Source organism: Molossus molossus, unplaced genomic scaffold (assembly GCF_014108415.1).
Source record: "Molossus molossus isolate mMolMol1 unplaced genomic scaffold, mMolMol1.p scaffold_m16_p_3, whole genome shotgun sequence".
Lineage (NCBI taxonomy): Eukaryota > Metazoa > Chordata > Mammalia > Chiroptera > Molossidae > Molossus > Molossus molossus.
This window is the reverse complement of record NW_023425366.1, coordinates 3,233,061-3,255,011: the sequence shown is the minus strand read 5'-3', so window position 1 is coordinate 3,255,011 and position 21,951 is coordinate 3,233,061. Positions and strand designations below refer to the sequence as shown.

The 21,951-nt window shown below is 39.4% G+C and overlaps 1 protein-coding gene across 1 annotated transcript in view; it reads left to right on the top strand.

The window, feature by feature from the left end:
• NDUFS4 (NADH:ubiquinone oxidoreductase subunit S4) overlaps positions 1–21,951 on the top strand; it is an 88,279-nt gene that overhangs the window by 47,405 nt on the left and 18,923 nt on the right. Inside the window, exons 3-4 of the mRNA XM_036280835.1 lie at positions 13,702–13,874; positions 16,627–16,700. Of these exons, the coding sequence (XP_036136728.1) occupies positions 13,702–13,874; positions 16,627–16,700 (247 nt within the window). The remainder of the gene's footprint in view (positions 1–13,701; positions 13,875–16,626; positions 16,701–21,951) is intronic.

Below are 21,951 nucleotides of genomic sequence, written 5' to 3'. Positions count from 1 at the left end.
ACCTTATTTCCCCTCATGTTAACATCTTGCACTCTGTGTTAGAACATTTGTCAAAATTTAGAAACTAATATTGGTACATTATAAACTCCAAAATATATTCAGTTTTCCAACTGATGTTTTTCTTTTTTTTAAAATTTATTTATTTATTTAATCTGTTGGAATGACATTGGTTAATAAGATTAACCAATTAAGGTTTCGGGTGTACAATTCTAGAATCATCTGTATATTGTATTCTGTTTTCACCACCCCAAGTCTCCTTCCATCACCATCTGTCCCACCTTTACCCTCTTCCTCCTCCTCCCACCCCCTTGCCCTCTGGCCAGCACCATGCTATTGTCCCTCTATGAGGTGTGGTTTTTTTGTTTTGTTTATTTGCATAATCTCCTCACCTTTTTTACCCAGCACCACCACCCTTAACACTCTTTTATTTTAACTTGTCTGTTAGCTTTTATTTAAAGTTTGTCCCTTGTACATATATTTGCCTCTGGCTTTTATTTTATCTAGTTGGAGACTCTCTACCTTTTCATTCCCATCTGACTTCTTTCCTCCCCTTCCTCCTCACCCCCTTTCCCACCTTCATTTTGGATTGAGAACCTTTTTAGAAACCCATTTTATCTCCTCTATTGATGTCTGAGCTGTGCCCCTTGTTCTTAGTGGTTCTGTTAGAGAGAGATTACAATATACATCCTTACGTTTTCACAGTCTACCATGAACTAATAACATGTCACTTTACATGTAACTCAAGAACCTTAAAACAGCACTTCTGTCTACCCTGGGGATTCTTTGTGTTAATGTTGAAATACATTTACTTCTGTATTATACATCTCATAGGAAATTATTAATATTGCATTAAACAATGTTATCTTTTAAAGAAATTAAGAAACAAGAAAAATTTTTTATTTACCCACAAATTTACCATTTTTGATGCTTTAATTTCTCCATATAGATACAGAATTCTGTCTGGTATCTCTTTCCTTCAACCTGAAGAACCTCATTAACTTTTTTGTGTTGTTGTTTAATCTTCACCTGAGGATATTTTTCCACTGATTTTTAGACAGAGTATGGGGGGTGGGGGGGACAGGAACATTGCATGCATTGATTGCCTCCCTCAGGACCCTGACCAGGACCGGGGATTGAACCTGCGACCTTCGGTCCTGGAGCCAATGCTCTAACCCTGAGCCAAACCAGCCAGGGCTCATCCTTGCAGGGCAGGTCTGTCGGGGCAGAATCTCCAAGCTGCTTCATGTCTGTAAAGGCCTTGGCTTGCCTCAGCTTCAGGGAGGCCTCGACTTGCTCAGGCTGCCATGACAAGATGGCACAAACTGGGCGACTTAAGAGACATTCGTTCTCTCCTCCTTTAGGGGACTGAAGTCCAGGCTGCAGACATCAGCATGGGTGGTGTCTGGTCAGGACCCTCCCTGGCTCGTAGACAGCTGCCTCCTCATGATGTCTGCACATGGCGGGGGCAGGGCCGGCCGCATCCAGGCCAGTTCTGACAAAGGCGCCAGCTCTGCCATAAGGGGCCACGTCTGACCTGTCTGACCCGCACTTCTTCCCGAAGGTCCAGTCTCCAAGCACTGTCATTCTGGGGTTGAGTCTTCAGTATATGGATTTGGGGTGGGGGAGCACTATAGGGACACCTAGTCTATAACAACCTTTTCATTGGGTGTAGCATCCTAGGTTGAAAGTTTTTATTTTAGCACTTTGTAGATGTCATTTCATTTTCTTTTTAAAAAATCATAAATATACATAACACAGAATTTATAATTTTAACCACTTTTTAAGTGTATAATTTCGTGGCACTAAGCACATTCACAGTGTTGTGCAACCATCACCACTATCTGTTTCCAGAACTTTTTCATGATCCCAAACAGAAACTCTGAACCCATCAAACAATAACTCCTCATTACCTTCTTCCCCCAGTCCCTGGGAACTTTTGCCATCCCTTCTGTCTCTATGGGCTTGCCCACTATTGGTACCTCATAGAAGCAGAATAATACTGTAGTTGTCCTTTTGTGACTGGCTTAATTCATGTAATTCAAGGTTCATCCATGTAGTATGTGTCAGAGTTTCATTCCCTTTTAAGGTTATATAATATTCTATTGTGCGTGTTTGCCAGAGTCTGGCCGTTCATCCATCTACTGATGGGCACATGTGTTGTCTCTGCCTCTTGGCTGTTGTAGGTGATGCTGCTGTGAGCCTGGGTGCACAGATGTCTCTCCAGGTATTTCCCTTCCTCCCGCTGGTTCTCTTGGCTGGCCAAGTCCTCCAGCAGGAGCAGACGGCGGGGGTCAGATTTAGTGCTGTGCGCACGGGAAGCCCTGCATGTGAGAAATCAGGGACCCCACATACCTGAGAGGTTCGGAGATGGGAGATTGAGGCATATAAGACACCCTGAGCTGGGCTGAGGTCAGGTGCTGTGGGGCTTCCGAAGGTCATTGCAGGATAAGAAAGCAGACAGTTAGTAAACAGGTTTGCGCTGCCTGATAGCGAGGTCTCGGGACGTGGTCTCTGGCAATCTCATAGGCAAGCCTGTAACCGAGTTCTTCTAGCTGGTCCACTGCCGGGGAGGAGTTTCTCTTGAGCCTGAAGCTGAAATTGCCTTTAGTTCAAAGTAAACTGCCTACCAGATTTAAAATTTTCTTTAGTAATCCTGTAATGTTTCCACAGTATCTTTTTAAAATAAAAGGTGTCCTGAAAGAACCCTCCTGGGGTGGTTTGTCCTGGACCCCCACAACTCTGTAAAGTAAAAATCTGAAAATATTTGCTGTTCCCACATAATTACAAAGAGGTTGTACATATGTATGGTGTTCTGGGGGTTATGTGTTGAACAGTTAATTAGATTCTAGATATTATCTTTTCATGCTCCTTCTTCTGGTAGCAGCTCTCATAAAGTAACATTACATCATTTGGGTCAATTTTGAGAAAATCTGTAAAATTTTTTGTATGTTTTTACAAGTCAAAAATCAACCTCATTCTTTCCTTTATTGTTTTGTATGGGAGAATACACACTAAATAAATTCAGACCAATTAGTATATGCCTGTTTCTCTGTGTCTTGAGAGGATACCAAGAAGTTGGCCCACATTGTGGGTGGCAGTATAAAATGTTACCACCCATTTGGAAAGCAACTTAATAACATGTCAGGGGCTATGGATGTTCCCATAACCATTGGCTCAGTTCATTCTACCCTCAGTGACTAACCTTAAAGGAGTCAGGTTACTGAGATTTTTATGGCAGTAGTCTATACTTAAAAAGCAATAACAAATAATTTGATATTTCAATAAAAGGGAACAAGCTAAGAAATTGTGGCATATCAACTTAATAGATTATTAGTGAGGCCATTAAAACAGGAACTATGAAGACAGGGGAACTGCATGGAGGAAAGTTAGTGATGTGATACTTGAAAGTAGTCAGTGCAAAGTAACTGATTAGATATGTACCTAGATAATTATTGATAGATAGTAGGGTAAGGAAACAGTTGCTAGGGTGTTAAGCAGAAAGATATATATTTTTAAAATTCTCTTTAATATTATTATAATGTGTTCACAATATCTTTTTAAAATAATAAGTGTCTTGAAAAGACCATTTCTGTTTCTCTCTTTGGTCAGGTATTTTCTGAAAGTTTTTCACCTTTAAAGCCAAATGCAGTCTCTTATTTGACTCCCATGGCATTTATCATATTTTGCTTCGTGTCCTGATTTAACCCTTCCAAACTGTGCCATAGTGTAAGTTTTCTTGTACATTTTTAAAAGCAGGACATTCACCCTTGTCAGTACCACACATGGCAAATTGTGGAGCTTGGATTCACCCATATTTGCCTGAATCATAACTCCTTGCTCATGGCCACTATTGTATTTCATAGTTTGATTATTTAGTTACCCTCCTTATCCCTCCTAAGGGTGTACAGATTATAACCCTCTTAAATTCAGGAATTAAGGTCTTTATACCCTCTGCAGCCCCTGGCATGGATAATTTGGCATAGCAGCATCCTTCTATTTGAATTGAAATGAACAAAGGTAAATTATACACATTCCTTCACTTTTATGCATGCCATAGGTTTTTCAGTATGTAGTTGTATATTTAGTCAAACAAATTTATTTAACATCTATTGTACTCAGTGTTCTTGACATATACAAGAAATGGAATGTTCAACCTTTATTTAAAAAGAAAAGCCAGGTTTTTCTCTCCTCCAAACTTGAAGCAGCTTACTGACTCTAATTACAAAATCCTTTGTTGTATTTTAATGACTAAACTCATATTTTTCAGGGAAGATTTTCTGCATCTGACACTAACTTATTACTTGTTTACTCTGACCTTTTTAAAAAGTTCAGTAGTAATTGTCATGAGACTAGAGGTCATGTCTGTACTGTTGAGCATTGTGTCCAGCATCTAATACATAGTAGATACTGAAAAATATGTTGAATTAATGAGACACGTTCATTTTATTGTTCAAGGTAAGCTCTTTGCATAAATTATTTAATCCTCGTTATACCTCCTTTAACTGACTTCAGAGTGGATGCATTGGGAGAAGTCTTCATTTGCCCAAAGTTGTGAGTTGGAATTCTGACCCAGTTCTGACTTGGCCCTGTGTCCAGCCATCGCTGCCCCCGCCCTGTGCAGAGGGTCAGCTGGGTTGAGACACAGCTCCAGTATATGATTAGCAGTGTCATCGGGGTGATACATTTCTATCTCAACAACATTCCTTTAAAACTTAACTTTTGGTTCCATGATAGCTTACAGTGTACAAAATCTAATGGCGGTCACAGTCCAACTCTTGTTTTATTGCCTGGTTGGATTCCCACATCAGTGTGTTGCTTTGACAAACAAAAATTGGTTCTCCTGGCACACCTCTATTTTCACAGATCTGATTGTATCTGAATTACTGTGACCACTAACTTTTTTAGAAATGTTTAAAGTTCTTATGTGGTGAGTAAATACAAATGTTATGCTGTCAACTTTTTGTGTTTTTTAAACTGTAAAGTTTATTTTATAAAATGTCCTTCATTTTTTATGGGACCATTTAATGAGTTTCTTGTGTTTAGGTATCTGTAGATACCTAAAGATTTTACTACAGATAAATGGTGGTCTTCCTTTTAAAATTTTTTTATGGTTGAAGGAGATTATAAATGCAATCACCAAATTTAGATCAGTTCAGTTCTAAAGTAAATTTAAACACATGATCAATCGGTAACCAGTAGCCTCCAACAAAACAAGTTTCTATCAGCAATATTTGTAGATTTCCAGTGTGTGCTCTATTAAAACTTTCAACTGATCTAGAATAACAAGCAATTTAGTGCACTTATTTCCAAAAAAGCCTGGTAAAAATTTTGGTTCTTTGAGCGTACTGAGACCTATCAAAATTGTATCCATTGGCAAAAATCTTTTTCATTTATTTCTCTTTATGACAAGTGTAAACTATTAAGGTTAAGTGGGTGGGGCAACCGGAAGTAATTACTAAGGCCAGTGGCATTTTTGTGGTTTAATAAAGGCAGAAACTAATTATTCAGTTTTTATTTAAGTGAAATGGTGCCAAAAAGGAGGTTCCTGCAGAGCAGCTGCACCCCTTCAGTGTTACCCTAATTTACCAAAGACACAACTGTCACAGACAGAACTTTCAAACTTGATATATAGCCACGAAAGTGAGGAGGCTTTTGTTTGGATGCATGCAGAAGAACTCCTTTATACAAATCAGCCGGCAGATGACGGACAATGATGAAAATTTGATTCTTTGAAGTCATAATAGTCATTGAAATGTGTGAAATTCTGGTATTGAAAAGAGAGCGGCCAGCAAGACTCTAAATCCTGGGTGGTTGCAAGAAGCTTGCTGGGAGGTTGGTCTGCATTTTGACACCAACTTCCCATTGCTTGTTCCCTGCTTCCTTTGTTAAAAAAAAAAAAAAAAAAAGTTGAATTCACACAAGATAAATGGAGACAGTTGATAACCGAATCATCCAGTTTTTATGTGGAAAACTATTTTATAATGAAAATTGGTATTTGAAAGAGTAAACTTTATTTACAGATAGTGGCATATACTTTCTTAATGATCTTTATCATTTCTCTCCCACTGAATCACACTTGTGACCTGAGCCCTGCCCGAGCTCCCGTTGGGAGCGAGCCACTGAGCCAGCAGAGCTGCAGCAGCGCGTGCACCCCCCGCCGGCCGCTTGCATGCTGGATCTGGGGGCGCAGCTCTGCTGTTGCAGAAAGGGCATATTTACATGAGGTTGTGCTTCTGAAACTTTATCCTATTAAGACAGTGACATTCTTTAATAATAGAATATATGTTTCATGTTTGACCCATCCGCTTAAAAATTGAGTTTTAACATTCAATGAATCTTTGTATATTATCTATAAAGTAACTTGCTTTATTAGAATTTACAGATAATTATTACTGGTGAGTCAGGAGGTTCTTAAAGTGCCAACTTGAAGGCTTCTCATACCTTATCTGATTTAACATTTTGTAGTCATAGAAAATTTAGGAATTATTATTTCATCAGTTTTCTATTTTACCAATAAAATGAGAAATCTGTAAAAAACAATATATAGATCTTCAAAGCATTTCTGCATTTTGTAAGTAGGGGTGGGAGCAGGGAGGAAGGGATCATTTGGGGGAAAAGGGGAAACATCTGTAAAATAATGAAGAAGAAAAAATTAATTAAATTTTAGAAGGTTGAATAAGATTTAAAAATAAAAATAAATGAGTGGCGATCCCTAGTGCAATAAAGAAGTAGAAATCTAGAGAGAATATCATTAGTTCAGTACAGCTAAAATAATTTGCAGATTTTATTTATTTTATTTTTTATTTTTTGCAAAGGTTGAGTCACACAGGTAGGTCAGTGAGAACTTTGAGGTAAAGCAGAGCATCGACCACACAAGTAACGAGTTCAACATAGTGTGTGTGCCTCCTGGTTCTTTTGAAGGGTTACATTGTTTCAGTGGACTCTTGGAGTGGGAGCTTTAGCCCATTGAAATGCGCCTCTAAAGGACAGGTTCTTCTGTCGCTGGCTGAAACTGTGGATGAAATGGTAACAATAGGGTGTCGTAATGCATTTTAAAAGTGTGAGAAATCAGTTTGTCTAGACTAAGAGTGTGCCTACAGGGGCTAGGAGTTTGAGATCTTCTGTGCCCTCTCTGTGTCAGATACGTAGCAATGCCAGCCTTGTCCTGTTGGCCAGCCGCTTAGCTCAGCTGTACTACCTCACATTCGGGAAGTGTGTGTCAGAAGAACTTGGGCTGCAAATTCAGAAACTCATTAGTTCGAATGTTCGCTTTAAATTGGGGGAAGATTCAATAAATAATTGCCATAATTTTTGGAAGCTGATAGTTAGGGTTCAAAATATAAAGTGCTTAGCAACTTTTGATAGCTTCTTACTTTAAAGAGGTTTTCCATCCTAAATTATTCTGTCCTTTTGCACTTTGATAGTACAAATTAAGAAATACTATTTCATTTTTTTAAAGCTTTATTGGTCTTTTAATTACTTTGGCACATATATATAGTACACTTACTAATGTTTATAAAGAAAGTCTGTTTCCTCTCATCTGATCTTCCTGAGTAACTACTGTTAAGAGTATAATATGTTTCCTTTCCTAAGATCTTAAAGTAACCAATTTATTATTCCAGTTCTTATTAATTCAGCTCATAATAGAGGAGCTGCTGTGTAATTTAGAAGTGAATCCTCACCCCATAATCTTTTTCTCCCTCTCCCTTCCTCTCTCTCTAAAAAATCAATAAAAATATTTAGGAAAAACAATTAAAACTTATATTCATGTCTTTAGAAGTATATACCAGTTGCATTCATTTTATTTTTATTTTATCCTATATAAAAAAACTTTTAAAAAATGTAGGCAAATATTACAAGTGCATATTTGTGTAAATATTTATATGGTTCATTTTGATAGTTTGACAAAGTAACTACACCTGATTATTGCAGGTAGGAAGATACTATGTTAAGCAGAGGATTGGTTGTCAGCTAAAATATCTTTAAAGAATTATAATTTTAATTATGATCTTACTCAACTTGAAAGACTAGTTGAGTAAGAAATACACTTATTGTTTTCCCAATATATACTGCAGTGCTAAGGATTTATACTAATTCGTTGGTCCATAGCATTGATTAGAATAGTACTACAAATAAACTTTAGCCTTTAGTATTAAAGGATATATTACAATGAAATAAAAACTTACAAAATGGATTACACTTTCTGGTTTTCACAAGTTTAGTATAGTCATTTTCATGTAAATGCTTTTTTTTTTTTTTATCTTCCCCCAGGACATTTTTGCATTTATCTTCAGATAAAGCAGGAGGAAGAGAGGGAGGAAAAGAGAGAGAGGGAAACAATGTGAGAGAGACACATGGACCAGCTGCCACCAACACAACCCCAGCAGTGGCCAGGGACAAACTGCAACCGAGGTACATGCCCTTAGCAGGAACCGAGCTGGTGACTCTCTGGTCCATGGGCTGACGCTCTAACCCCTGAGCCAAACCAGCCAGGGCTAAACTCTGTTCTTTTAACCATCCATTCATTCATTGATTTTTACTGTTGTTGTGCAGCATCTTAATTCTTTTAAAACCCCATAAATTAGACATTATTATAATAATTTTATACAGAACATTCTTTTTATCTACATGTTTACCAATTTTTTAGAATAATTTTTTAATATTTCAGTTACAGTTGACATAAATATTATAGTTTCGGTTGTACAACATAGTGATTATACATTTATATATCTTACAAATTGATCACCCCAGCAAGTCTATACTTTTCTATATATTTGACACCATGCATAGTTATTACAATATTATTGATTATATTCCTTATGCTGTACTTTAAATCCCCACGACTATTTTTATAACTACCAAGCTGTACTTATGAGTCCTGTTACCATCCTCACCTAATCCCCCAACCTCCCTCCCATATGGCTACCATCAGTTTGTGCTCTGTATTGGTGAGTTTTTTGTCTGTTCTGTTCGTGTATTTATTTTGTATTTTAGATTCCACAAAAATGAAATCATACGGTGTTTGTCTTTCTATGTCTGACTTATTTCACTTTGGAAAATACCCTCTAGGCTCATCTGTGTTGTCACAAATGGCAAGATTTCATTCTTTTAATGGGCAAGTGATATCCCATTGTGTGTGTGTGTGTGTATCCTTCCTTATCCATTCATCTGTTGATGGACAGTTAGATTGCTTCCATATCTTGGCTATTTTAAGTAATTCTACAATGAACACAAGTGCTGCACATATCTTTTTGAATTGGTGTTTTGGGTTTCTTCAAATAAATACCCAGAAGTAAAAATTCTGTGTTACCTGGTAGTACTATTTTTTAATTTTCTGAGAAACCTCCATACTGTTTTCTGTAGTGGCTGCACTAATGTGCTTTTTCACCAACAGTGCACAAGGATTCCCTTTTCTCCACATTTTCACCAACCCTTGTTTTTTGTTGATTTATGGTTTCAGGTCTTACATGTAAGTCTTTAATCCATTTTGAGTTTATTCTTGTGTGTGGTGTAAGAAAGAGATACAGTTTCATTCTTTTGCGTATATCCATCCAATTTTCCCCAAATAATTTATTGAATAGACTATCTTTACCCTTGTATGTTCTTGCTTCCTTTGTCAAAGATTAATTGAACATGTAGGTGTGTGTTTATTTCTGGGCTTTCTATTCTGTTCCATTGATACACATGTCTGTTTTTAGTGCATTGCCATGCTGTTTTGATTACTGTAGTCTTGTAATATAGTTTGATATCAGGTAGCATGATACCTCCAACTTTGTTCTTCTTTCTCAAATTGCTTTGACTGTATTGGTTTTTTTGTGGTTCCATATAAATTTTAGGATTATTTGTTCTAATTCTGTGAAAAATGCCGTTTATATTTTCATAGGGATTTTATTGAATCTGTAGATTGCTTTGGGTACCAGTTGGCCATTTTAACAATGTTAATTCTTCCCATTCATGAGCACGGCATATGCTTTCATTTACTTGTATCCTCTTCAGTTTCTTTCTTCAGTGTCTTATAATTTTATGAGTATAGGTCTTTTACCTCCTTGGTTAACTTTATTTCTAGGTATTTTATTTTTTGATGCAATTACAATACAGTTGTTTTCTTAATTTCCTGATAGTTTGTTTTTGGAGCATAAAAATGCTACCAATTTCTGAACATTGATTTATATTCTGCTATTTCACTGAATTCATTTATTAGTGCTATTAATTTTTTGGTGGATTTTTTTTTTTTTTTTTTTTTTTTGGTGGTACGTGCCCCTAGCAGGAACTGAACCCAGGACTCTCTGGTCCACAGGCCGATGCTCAACCACTGAGCCAAACTGGCCAGGGCTGTTGGTGGATTCTTTAGGGTTCTCTACATATAGTATATATAGTATAATATTATCTGCAAATGACAGTTTTAGTTTGTCCTTTCCAGTTTTGATACCTTTTATTTCTTTTCCTTGTCTGATTATTGTGGCTAGGACTTTCAATACTATGTTGAATGAAAGTGGTGAAGGTGGACATCCTTGTTTTTTTCCTAATCTTAAAGAAAAAGCTCTCAGCTTTTTACTGTTGAATATAATGTTAGCTTTGGGTTTGTAATATATGGCCTTTATTTTGTTAAGGTATAGACTCTCCCACTTTGATGAGAGTTTTTAATTAAAAAATGGATGTTGGACTATGTCAAATGCTTTTTCTGCATCTGTTGGTATGATCATGGGATTTTTATCCTTAATTTTGTTTATCTTATCGTGTTATTTGATTTATGGATATTGTACCAACCTTGCATCCCAGGAAAAAATTTCACTTGATCATGGTGTATGACCTTTTTAATATATTGCTGGGTCTGGTTTGCTAATATGTTGCTGAAGTTTTTTTGTATCTATCTTCATCAGGGATATTGTGCTACATTTTCTTTATTTGTAGTGTCTTTGTCTGGTTTTGATATGAGGGAAATGCTGGGCTCATAAAATGACATTTGGATCCTTCCTTCCTCTTCAAGTTTTTGACATTGTTTGAGAAGGATAAGTAGTAATAACTCTTTGAATATTGGTAAAATTCACCTGTGAAGCCATCTATTTGGTCCAGGGCTTTTGTTTGTTGGGAGTATCTGATGACTGTTTTGTTTTTATTAGTAATTATTGGTCTGTTCACAATTTGTGTTTCTTCCTGATTCAGCCTTGGAAGATTGTATGTTTCTAGGAATTGATCCCTTTCTTTCAGGTTGTCCAGTTTGTTGGCATTTAATTTTTCATAATATTTGCTAGGTAATCCTTTGTATTTCTGTGATGCCGGTTGTCTCGTCTCCTTTCAATTATGTCTACATTAGTTTGCATCCTCTCTTTTTTCTTGATTAGTTGGCTAAGGGTTTATTCTATTTATTAATTTATTTTAAAGGAACAAGCTCTTTGTTTCACTGATATTTTCTATTGTATTTTTTTTGACTCTATTTTGTTTATTTCTGATATTGTATATGTGAGGGGTGGGGGGGTGGCCCTTTGGAGCTGGAGTTGCATAAGCCGGGATCTGGTGTCAAGGAGTACGCCCTTTGCATGTATTCTTAGTGGAGCTGGTTGGGTGGGCCTCTGGGTGTATTGATTTGGGAGGCTCTTAGGAGGGGCTCTGGTGCAAACCAAGGTCAGCCACTTTTTGTGCCTGGCTTGGAGTTGCCTGGTGGGAGCTACACCAAAGTGAATCTGCAGTTGACTTTAACTTGTGCTGGGCTTGGAGGTACTTGGGGGAGGCTGTGCTGCAAACTGACCAACTGTTGTCACCTGTGCGGGGACTCAGTGCAGGACCCGGTGCAGGGACCTGGTACCGGACCTGGTGCGGGGGCCCGGTGTGGGACCCGGTGTGGGACCACAGTGTGAGCTCTGGCCAGCTACCTCTTGTACTTGGTTTGTGGCCCCTTAGTTGAAGCTACATTCTAGGCTGCACTGACCATGGCTTATGCCAGGCTTGGGTCTCCCTGATGGGAATTACAATGCAGGTGGAGACTGGTTGCCACTCGGGCATGATTTGGGATAGCTTAGCAAGACGTGCAAGGCACTCTGAGGCCAGCTGCTGCGTGTTTGGGTTTTGTGGACCTTTGAGAGATTTTAGGAAATTGAGCAGTCCGAGCTGAGGGAGGCTGCTTGTATGGAGGAGACATTGGAAGAGGGTTAGTTGGGTATGAGTTGAGTGGGGTCTCAAGTAATCACAGGGGCGAGAAGGCCAACAAAAGAACAATGGGTCCTGCTGACACTTTGGTCCTGAAAGGATCTGCCCTGACGTGGCCTTGCTCTTCCAGCCTTGGCCCTAAGCTAGCCAGTGTAGTTCCGCCCTGTATGTCCTTGGTGCTCCCGAGCTGCTGCCTTTGCTCTGGAGCTCAGAGCCAGAGCGTTGGTGAGCAACTGTGCCTGTGCTCTGGCCCTTTAAAGTCTGTAGCCGCTAGGTCTCCAGCTCCCTCCGTCTCATTCAGATACACTCCCTGCTGGTTCTCACAGCCAGATGTGGTGGGGGTCCCACTGCCCAGCACTGAAGCCCTGGGCTGGGGAGGCTGATGTGGGCCTGGGACCCCTTTCTCCTCAGGGGATCTCTGCAGCCAAGACATCCCTCCCAATTCTTAATCACCACACTGTGCATGGGGACCTGCCTGCTCAGTGTCCACCCCTCCTACCCATCTTGACATGGCTTCTGCATCTCTTCAGTTATGGGACTTCTGATAACTGAAGAGATTATGGGACTTCTGTTAAGCTGCGTTCAGGCAGTTCTCAGTGACGGTGGTTCTGTAGTGTAGTGTAATTTCGATGTGTTTGTGGGAGGAAGTGAGCATAGCATTTACTGACTCCAGTATACTGACTGGATGCCTTAACCAGTTACTTAACAATTTACACATCAGTAAGCAAACCATGATTTTAAAATGCTTCGTGTATAAGAATGATACGGTTGACTCTAATGTGATCTTTGATAAACGGAAGTGTTTCACATTACTAAATGGAGACTTGAAGTCTGAATCACTTTATTATTTTGCATCCTCTCTACTGTAATTTCATAAATATATCTAATCTGGGACATCAAAATTATATGCACTCATCAGTTGAGCATTTGACACTGGATAGAATTATAAAAAAGGAGAGCCAAGTAAGTTACTATTGTTTTTATATCGCATTTCTGCAAAATTGTACACACATTTTTAGCTTACCTTTGCAGATAGATTGGATGTATCATTTTCTTTTTAGCAGATTTCACCAAGGAGAGATAAATCAAAATACTAATTATAAGTGTTAATTGATTTTAATTGTTTGCCAAAGATTCAGGCCTCCCTCTGAGTAGAATGCCTTGCTGTGAGCAGTTTCATATGGAAACCATGGTCATAGGGTTATTTATTTATTTAAACTTAGTCATTTTTTAATATTCTTCACATTCTTTCTGTGCTGACCAGTTGCACCGGCTCATGAAATAAGAATCTGTTGACTACGGCTCTTCTACCAGCACATCTTCAGAAATTACCTAAAATGTTATGAACCCTTTCTACTGTACTCTTTGATATATATACCCAAACTCGCTTTTGTAGATGAAAGAAGTTTGTATTGTAAAATAGCAGAGTGCTGAAATAAGCCAGAAAGCTTTTCACAAAACTCAGTTTACAAATAAATCTGATTGGAGCTGAATGAGATGGAAAAGCACCAGTGAGTGTCCCTGGGCTGTTAGGAACGTGTTGCTTGTTTTCTGTAGGACATCACCACTTTAACTGGCGTTCCGGAAGAGCACATCAAAACTAGAAAGGTCAGGATCTTTGTTCCTGCTCGCAACAACATGCAGTCTGGAGTGAACAACACCAAGAAGTGGAAGATGGAGTTTGACACCAGGGAGCGCTGGGAAAATCCTTTGATGGGCTGGGCGTCAACGTGAGTCTTTTCGTTTCACTTGAGTATCTTTTTCAGCTCCCTTTATCTCTGTAGGTTTTCCTTTGGAACGTACTGATTTTAAAACTCCTTCATGTACAATACTTTTTGAGTAGGTATCACTGTGTTCTATGACATAGACATAGATTTATATATAGTATATATATTTAATATTCATATAAGTGTGGCCCAGCAAAGTAAACCATAGAAACAGTCATTTTCAAATGACTAGTTATTGGATAACAGTGACTGACCTGTGAGCACTGTTGGCATGTCCCCCAGGCTCTGTGCATGACATGAAGATACACTGTGAGTACTCTCAATTATTAGTGACACTTTCACTTATTTTTCCATTAAAATAAAACTTTTTTTATGAAGTATGTTTTTGGTCATAAGGAGAGGAGACTAGACGAGATTAGATATTAGCTATTTTGAAGGAAACTTGTAATTTCCTGAGATTTGTGATTAATAAATGCACAGTGCATTGAGATGAAGTGGTCATAAATTCTGTGGCACCAGTGAAATCAGTGACCTAAATCTCTGTTGTGGAATATGGCCCAGACGGTAAATAGCAGAGCTACCTCTAGTTGAATACAAGTTGCCGCTTCTGGAGAAAACAGCCAGATGAACTAGAAAATTGTCATTCTTATTGAGACTCCTAGAATATTATATGTGTCCAGTTGAAGATACAGTTATCAGTTTCAGTTGTCTCACTGTAGAAAAGTGCGATATTTAACATTTTTTCCTTCGATGTATCTGGAAAAATTTTTGTTAAAAACATTTTCTGTGTTGCAATTTAAATAGAATTATGTTTTACTTGGCAAAATGATGTATAGGCACAATTTTTTTAGGTATTTTTTAAGTCACGTGAGATTTTAATGTGTTCATCTCTATGTAAGATTCATCATTGCACTATTTATTGATAGCATTTGGTTGATTTTCATTTGGGTCTATTAGGCATAATACTAAAATGAAGATTCTCGTACATATCTTTTGGTGAACATACGACTTATCAATATGCCAGTTAACCCCTGAAACATTATTTATCAGTTAATTATCAAACCTGTTTATGTTAAAAAGTAGTAACAACCTACTGATTTTCTATTCCTTATGTTTATCTAGTGAATAGCAATAGCAATATGATGAGTTTTGTTCTCGCAGACAGTCAGATTACTGATAGAAATTGTGGAGGATATAGTTTATGCTTTGTTAGGGGGCCTGTCTCAGGCTCACCCCTGGCCTTAGTTCTGGAACATAGGTTGAGAAACCAGAAGACCTAGCCTTTCGGAGGCTCTGATGGGAAGCACACGGTATTCACCAAGTCCTCCTCCTGACTCTGGGGCTCCAGGCTCCCCCTCCCCTGGAGTAAGTAGCCAGCTGCCGAAGTCTCTGCTCAGTTCTTTCAGCCTCGCAGTAGCTGTTTTGGGGCCTTGCTTATCCTGCACAGTTCAGAAGTTTCCCGCTCTGTGCGCTCCCCTTCGCTGTGCTCATCCCCGTTTCCAGCTGCTCCCACCGTCCTGAGCGCCGGCACCCTGACAGCGCGAGGTTTTCTGCTGGAGTTCTTGGTGCTCCTAGCCCTACGGCCTAGACAGCACCTTTCGAGGAAAAGTGTTGAACCTTGGTCTACTCCAGGCTGGTTCCTCCTTTCAAAGGTTAAGTCCTCTCCATTTTCCTCCCTGCTTTTGGTCACTCTGATTCCTTCAGTTATTTTGTTCCAAGTTTATCATTGTTAGGCCAGTCAATCTGATTTTAATGGCAGGTGCATCTGCCATTACCCAAATGGGAATTGCAGTCAATGAGAATGGAGTAAATAAAATCTAAAAATATAAACATAAATCATATTGCGTAAAGACTGCAAAGAGAGTTTACATACAGTTGGAGGGAGGGTAAGAAAGACTTCTCGGAAAAGGCTGGTATTCACTGTGAGCCAGGAGCAATGGCGAGGATGACTTCTGTAGCTGAAGCAGTGGTCTCCACTGTACTTCAAGTGGAGGGACAGATTAAGCTCGGGGAGCTATGGGGGCTAAAAAAAATTTTTTCTCTCTCACTTTCCAAGTTTTAGCTGGGCTACGAATCAAATTAAAAGGGATGGATTAATAGGAAAAAATCAAATTTTAATATCTGTGCAGGAGGAATTCACAGAAGCATGAAAATTCCATAGACGGTGAGACAAAATAGGGTATATGTATCCTTTTGGACAAATGAGAAGAGGGAGAATGGGATCTTAGATTTCAGAAGTGAAAACGAGCAATTTACTGGTAATTGAGGAAGAGTGAAGCGAGCATGGGAGGCACACTCCTGCCAGGGCGCCCAGAAAGTGGGGCACGGCCCCTGCCTGCAGCCGCCCCGCCCACCACCCTCCGCCGCCTTAGCCCCATGCAGACCTCATGCTTCTCCCCGGGCAGGCCTTCCCATCTGGGCTCAGGTGGAAAGGAGGGGGTCAGAGCTGCTTTCGGTGTCTTGTTTCATAATAACCAGCTAAAATCAATATCCCAAAAGGTATAGTTTTTGGGGTGGCAGAAATTTTTGCTCCCCTTCAGAATATACAAGCGACATTTAGAGGAACAGTTAGCAATCTGATACTCAAACAGTAACTGTTTTAAAGAGTGTATTCGAAATAAGATATTTCATCCGTACCATTCTTTGTTATTATAGCAACTGTTTATATTCTAAACATTTTACTTTATTTTAAGTATTGATTGTTTTTCAGCCAAAATTTAATGTTAAATCCTGGGAAAAAAATTGTTTCTTACAGAGCTGATCCTTTGTCCAACCTGGTTCTGACCTTTAGCACCAAAGAAGACGCCGCTGCCTTCGCGGAGAAAAATGGTAGGTTTGGTCTGTTTGTTTGGCTTTAACTAATGAAATGAAGATAGGAATTTATGTTCTTAACATTAATCAAAACCAGTCAGGAATACAGAATTTGAGTTGAAAGAAATTTTTCAATGTATCTAATCCAGTGGTTTTAAGGATTTTACAGCAGAATACCCCTTCCAAAAAAAAAAATCTGAACTGGAATGCCCATGAACATGGAAGAGCCAAGCTGCTCTAATCTGAAGTAGAGACAGGGAACAGAACTACTTGTCTCACCGTTGCCCTGCTTATGAGTCCCTCCGCAACACCACTGACATTTCGTGTTCAACTCTAATTGAACCTTTCAGTTTTGATACCTCTTTGCTATTTTCTTTCTTACTTTGAACCGAAATCCCCTGTCTATTATTCCACGTCCTTTTCTCTCGGGCTGTGTTATAACTGAGTCTAAGTGTGCAGTGTTTATGAAGTCTACAGGGGTGCACAGTATAATGTTTGAGGCCTTCTCACTCACTCACCACTCACCCCAAGCAGCCCTCAGTCCTGTAGGTGACATTCATGGTCAGTGCCCGATGTCTTTCACACCGTATTTTCACTCTACCTTTGATATGTTCAGATGGGTTTAGATACACAAATACCATTGTGTTACAGTTGCCTACAGTATTCAGCACAGCAACATGCTGTTCAGGTTTATAGCCCAGGAGCAGTAGGCTCGACCACAGAGCCCACGCGTGCAGTGGGCTGTGCCATCCGGGTTTGTGTAACTGCCTCTGTGATGTCCGCACAACAAGGAAGTCACCCAACAATGACGCAGTTCTCAGAAAGTGTCCCCATCATTAAGTGGCTCATGACTGTATTGGTTTATGTTGATCTTGCTTTTAGGAAAATGAAAAAAATGTCTTTTTCTTTTCCTTCTCATTGTCTGTTGTTAAGCTATGCAAAACTGTAGTGAAAAGAAGGTCTGGATTCAGACCAGTCTGAATTCTGATTCTAATTGTGCCACTGTGAAGCTACATGACTTTGAATAAATTTCATAATGAACTTAATGGTTTTTCATTGTTGAACTAACAGTCATTTCATGGTGTGCCTAGTTTAGTACGTAATAGACACTTGATAACGCTCTCTGCTGTTTGCCTTGCTAAGACTTAAATGCACTGCTGTACATTTGTACCTAGTGCATTCTGTGGTTCTAGTTGATCAAATTGAATTGGAATCTAATTCAGTTATCTGTTTGATGAGAAAATGTCTGTTTAAGTATTCTGTTACTACAAGGCAGTATATAAGTGTAAAAGACCATTAGTGTTATCTAACACATTTGATGTAAATGTAAAAGCACTACACAAGTTATGTATGTTGGCTTTGCACCCAAGTTAGTATTGTATACTGTGATCTGGAGTCTGGAGCCACACTGCTTGGGTGCAAATCTGTGTTGGGTCTCTTACTATTTGTATGACCTTGTACTTCCATTTTCTCCTGTATACAATGGGAATTGTAGTGAGGACTGAACGAGGTAAGTAAAAGTAGTGTTTAGAACATAGTTAAGTAGCTATATAATAATACATAAATGTATCCTGTTAGTAGTAGACTTATAAAAACGTTAAAAAAATTATGTAAGTGTAATTCCTTATTAACACTTTTTTTGGGAAATTTGAAAACTTTAATTACATAATTGTTTTCCAAGTGCTCATAGTCTTGAAAATATTATTTTAATTTAAAATTAATATTGCCATGGTGTTGGGAAAATTGGACAAAAAAATGAAACTAGACCATCAGCTTACACCATACACAAGAATAAACTCAAAATGGGTAAAAGACTTAATTGTGACTTATGAATCCATAAAAATCCTAGAAGAAAATGTAGGCAACAAAATTTCAGACATACGCAGCAGAATTTTCACTGATACCTTACCTAAGGCAACAGAAACATAGGAGAAAATGAATACATGGGACTACATCAAACTCAAAAGCTTCTGCACAGCAAAAGAAACAACCACCAAAATGGAAAGGCAACCCACTCTATGGGAGAACACAATTGCCAATGATATATCAGATAAGGGGTTAATTTCCAGAATATATAGAGTGCTCATACAGCTCCACAAAAGGAAGACAAATAACCCAATTAAAAAATGGGCAGAGGACCTAAAGAGACACCTCTCCAAAGAGGACATACAAGTGGCCAAGAGACATATGAAGAAATGCACAACATCACTACTCATCAGAGAGATGCAAATTAAAACAACAATGAGGTATCACCTCACACCTGTCAGAATGGCCTCCATCAACAAATCATCTAACAACAAATGTTGGTGAGGGTGTGGAGAAAAGGGGACTCTAGTACACTGCTGGTGGGAATGCAGACTGGTGCAGCCACTATGGAAAACAATATGGTGTTACCTCAAAAAGTTAAAAATTGAATTGCCATTTGACCCAGTGATCCCACTGCTGGGAATATACCCTAAGAAGCCTGAAACACCCATCAGAAAGAATATATGTACCCCCATGTTCCTAGCAGCACTATTTACAATAGCTAAGATCTGGAAACAGCCCAAATGTCCATCAGTAGACGAATGGATAAAAAAGCAGTGGTACATATACACAATGGAGTACTATGCAGCTGTAAGAAAGAAAGAGCCCTTATCCTTTGAGACGACATGGAGGGACCTGGAAAGTATTATCCTAAGCGAAATAAGCCAAACAGAGAAAGACAAGTATCATATGATGTCACTTATTTGTGGAATATAGTGAACATAACAGTCTGAAGAACATAGTCCCAGAGACGTGGAAGTAAGGTACAGACTGACAATCCCCAGAAGGGGGGCGGAGATAAACCACAGAACTTATATGCATGTATGCATGACCAATGGACATGGACAACAAAGCTGGGGGCAGGGCGAGGAGGGAGGGGGAGGAGAATGTCAATGGGGGGAAAGGAGAAATATCTGTAACAAAAATAAATAAATAATAAAAGACCAAAAAAATTAATATTGCCCTCTTTTTATTAAACTGTTGGGGAGAAAAATTTTGTCTACCTTTCTAGGTTCTAATAATAAAATTAACATAAGAAATATTAACAGGAGAAAAACAAATTTAAACATACGTATGGGGCCCATAAGAATATGAGACCCAGGACAGGTCGTGCAGTTAAGGTTTCTGTGCTGTCCTGAGCTAAGGAGTGCGATGGGACTTGGGCTCCGGGGGCGGGGCGTAGTTCACAGTTTGTGGAGAGCAGATGTTAGTTCTGCCATGCGGGTAGGTCATTCACCTATAAGTGGCTTCTGGTAATAGCTCTCTTTCTGGGCTTGGCCACCTATCTGAAGTCTTGTAGGTAGCTAAGGGAGAGGTTAAAAGTTTTTCTGTGTCTGCTGGGCTTAATGACCTTCAGCTCAGAATGACCCACATGTCCAAGTGGCACATTTGGGGCCGTGTATTCATTCCCCTTCACTGACTCGAGCTCCTCAAGAGCAGTCTGCTGATGTTCGCTGTATGTGTAGCCTACCATATTCTATGTCTGACACCTTTCGAGTCTTCATTTGAGGTCTGCAGTGAGAGTTTAGTAACAGGAAGTCTGATTAAACGTGAATCTGGTAGTGTCTCCCTGAGTGGTCACAGAGCACAGACTGCAGTTGTCACTGAGTTGCAGGTGTGAGCTAGCCACTGCTACCTTTGCAAGCAGGTGCTTTTCCAATCTGATGTCTGTCACCCAGGAAAGAAAATTGAGGACATTATCACAGCCAATGAATACCATAACTTGAAAAAGCATAGTGGATAAACCCTTATAAAACTCCAGGCTAACAGCAGGTCAGGAATTTTAACATACAAGGTAGTAGGAGTTATATCCTAGTCACTGCTTTGTGCCCGGTACTTAGCACAAAGCCCACATGACACTGGATACCTGGCCAACTTGTGAGCTTTCTAATACGCATTTCTCTATTCAAGAATTTGAGGCCACTCTTATTTCCTGGGATTATTTCCTCAGTGATTTTTTCACCTTGACTTTGCTGCATTTATTTTAATATTCAGCATTATATATCTTTAGTTAAGTTCTGTTTCTCTGTCTCTTGTAGCAGTAAGTCCACACACACTCCAGGGAGTAGTACATAATTGTGGGGTGAAGGGTCTTTTCTAAGCTGCCTAGCCCCCCTCCATTCTTTCTTGCTCTGCTGTATGCGTGGCTAGTGGTGGGGACATGAACACGGACCTCTCCTCCCTCACGCCATCTTGCTGTGCCCGCGCTGCTGGGCATTGGGTGGCCCAGTGCTCAGGTAGATGGAGGCCTGAAGAAGTGATTCAGAAGCGCTGATATGTGACGACTGATGGACTAAGAGGCTGGTAACGGGGTGCTCGTTTCTTCTTGCCCACCTCACGAGAACGCTGAGCCAGCCGAGTTCCGCTGTGCTCAGCCGTGGTGAGCGTGCCCGGTGGAAGCGAGGAGTGGGTTCGGGAAGGCCCCACAACCGCAGGCCTGCAGGCCCGGGCCCGTCTTTCCTCCTCACTGTCGAACCCAGGGCCTTGTGTTTTTGTTGATATGGATGATTCTGTGTTGACAGTAAAATTTGGCAAAGGTTTGCTGATAAAATTTGACAAACATTTATCAGTATTGAATGATTGCCTTTCAGGAGCATCTAGAAATTGGAGGTTAGGGTAAAACCACCACACACACAAGTTGTTGACTTGAGGACTGTTCTGAAAATGAAAAGCCTACCTTTCATTCCTTTCTCAGTTTTCTCATTTCCCTTACTTTTAAATGGTTAAAAAGTCCAGGACCAGTATTTCCCTCGACAGGAAAGATTATATCGTAGAGCATCAGTGTAACGAGGAACAAGACTTTCAGATTCGGTTGCTCTAGAAAACATTTTTAATTATATTTCTGACTCAGATAATGAACATCATCACAAAAGCTGACATGCACGAACACTAGGTTATGCACTAGACACTGTGCTAAGTACTTTTCATGCTAATTTAACCCTCTCTACAGCTGTATGGAGCAGGAACAGTCACCCAGTTTATAGTTCAAGGAAACAGGTCCTAGAGACAGTCAGCAGCATTAAATGACAAGGACATGGACCCTTCAGTGGGTGAGCAAGTCTTACCCGAGGGCAGACATACTTATTTGCTGTGTATTTCTCTGACTGCTTTTCCGCTCTAATAGTAGAATTAAATAGTTGTGATAGAGACCATATGTCCCCCAAATCTGCAAATATTTGGTTAGGTACAGAAAATAGTTGTGTATACTGCCTCAATACTAAGAACATTTTTTCTCTGACTTTTA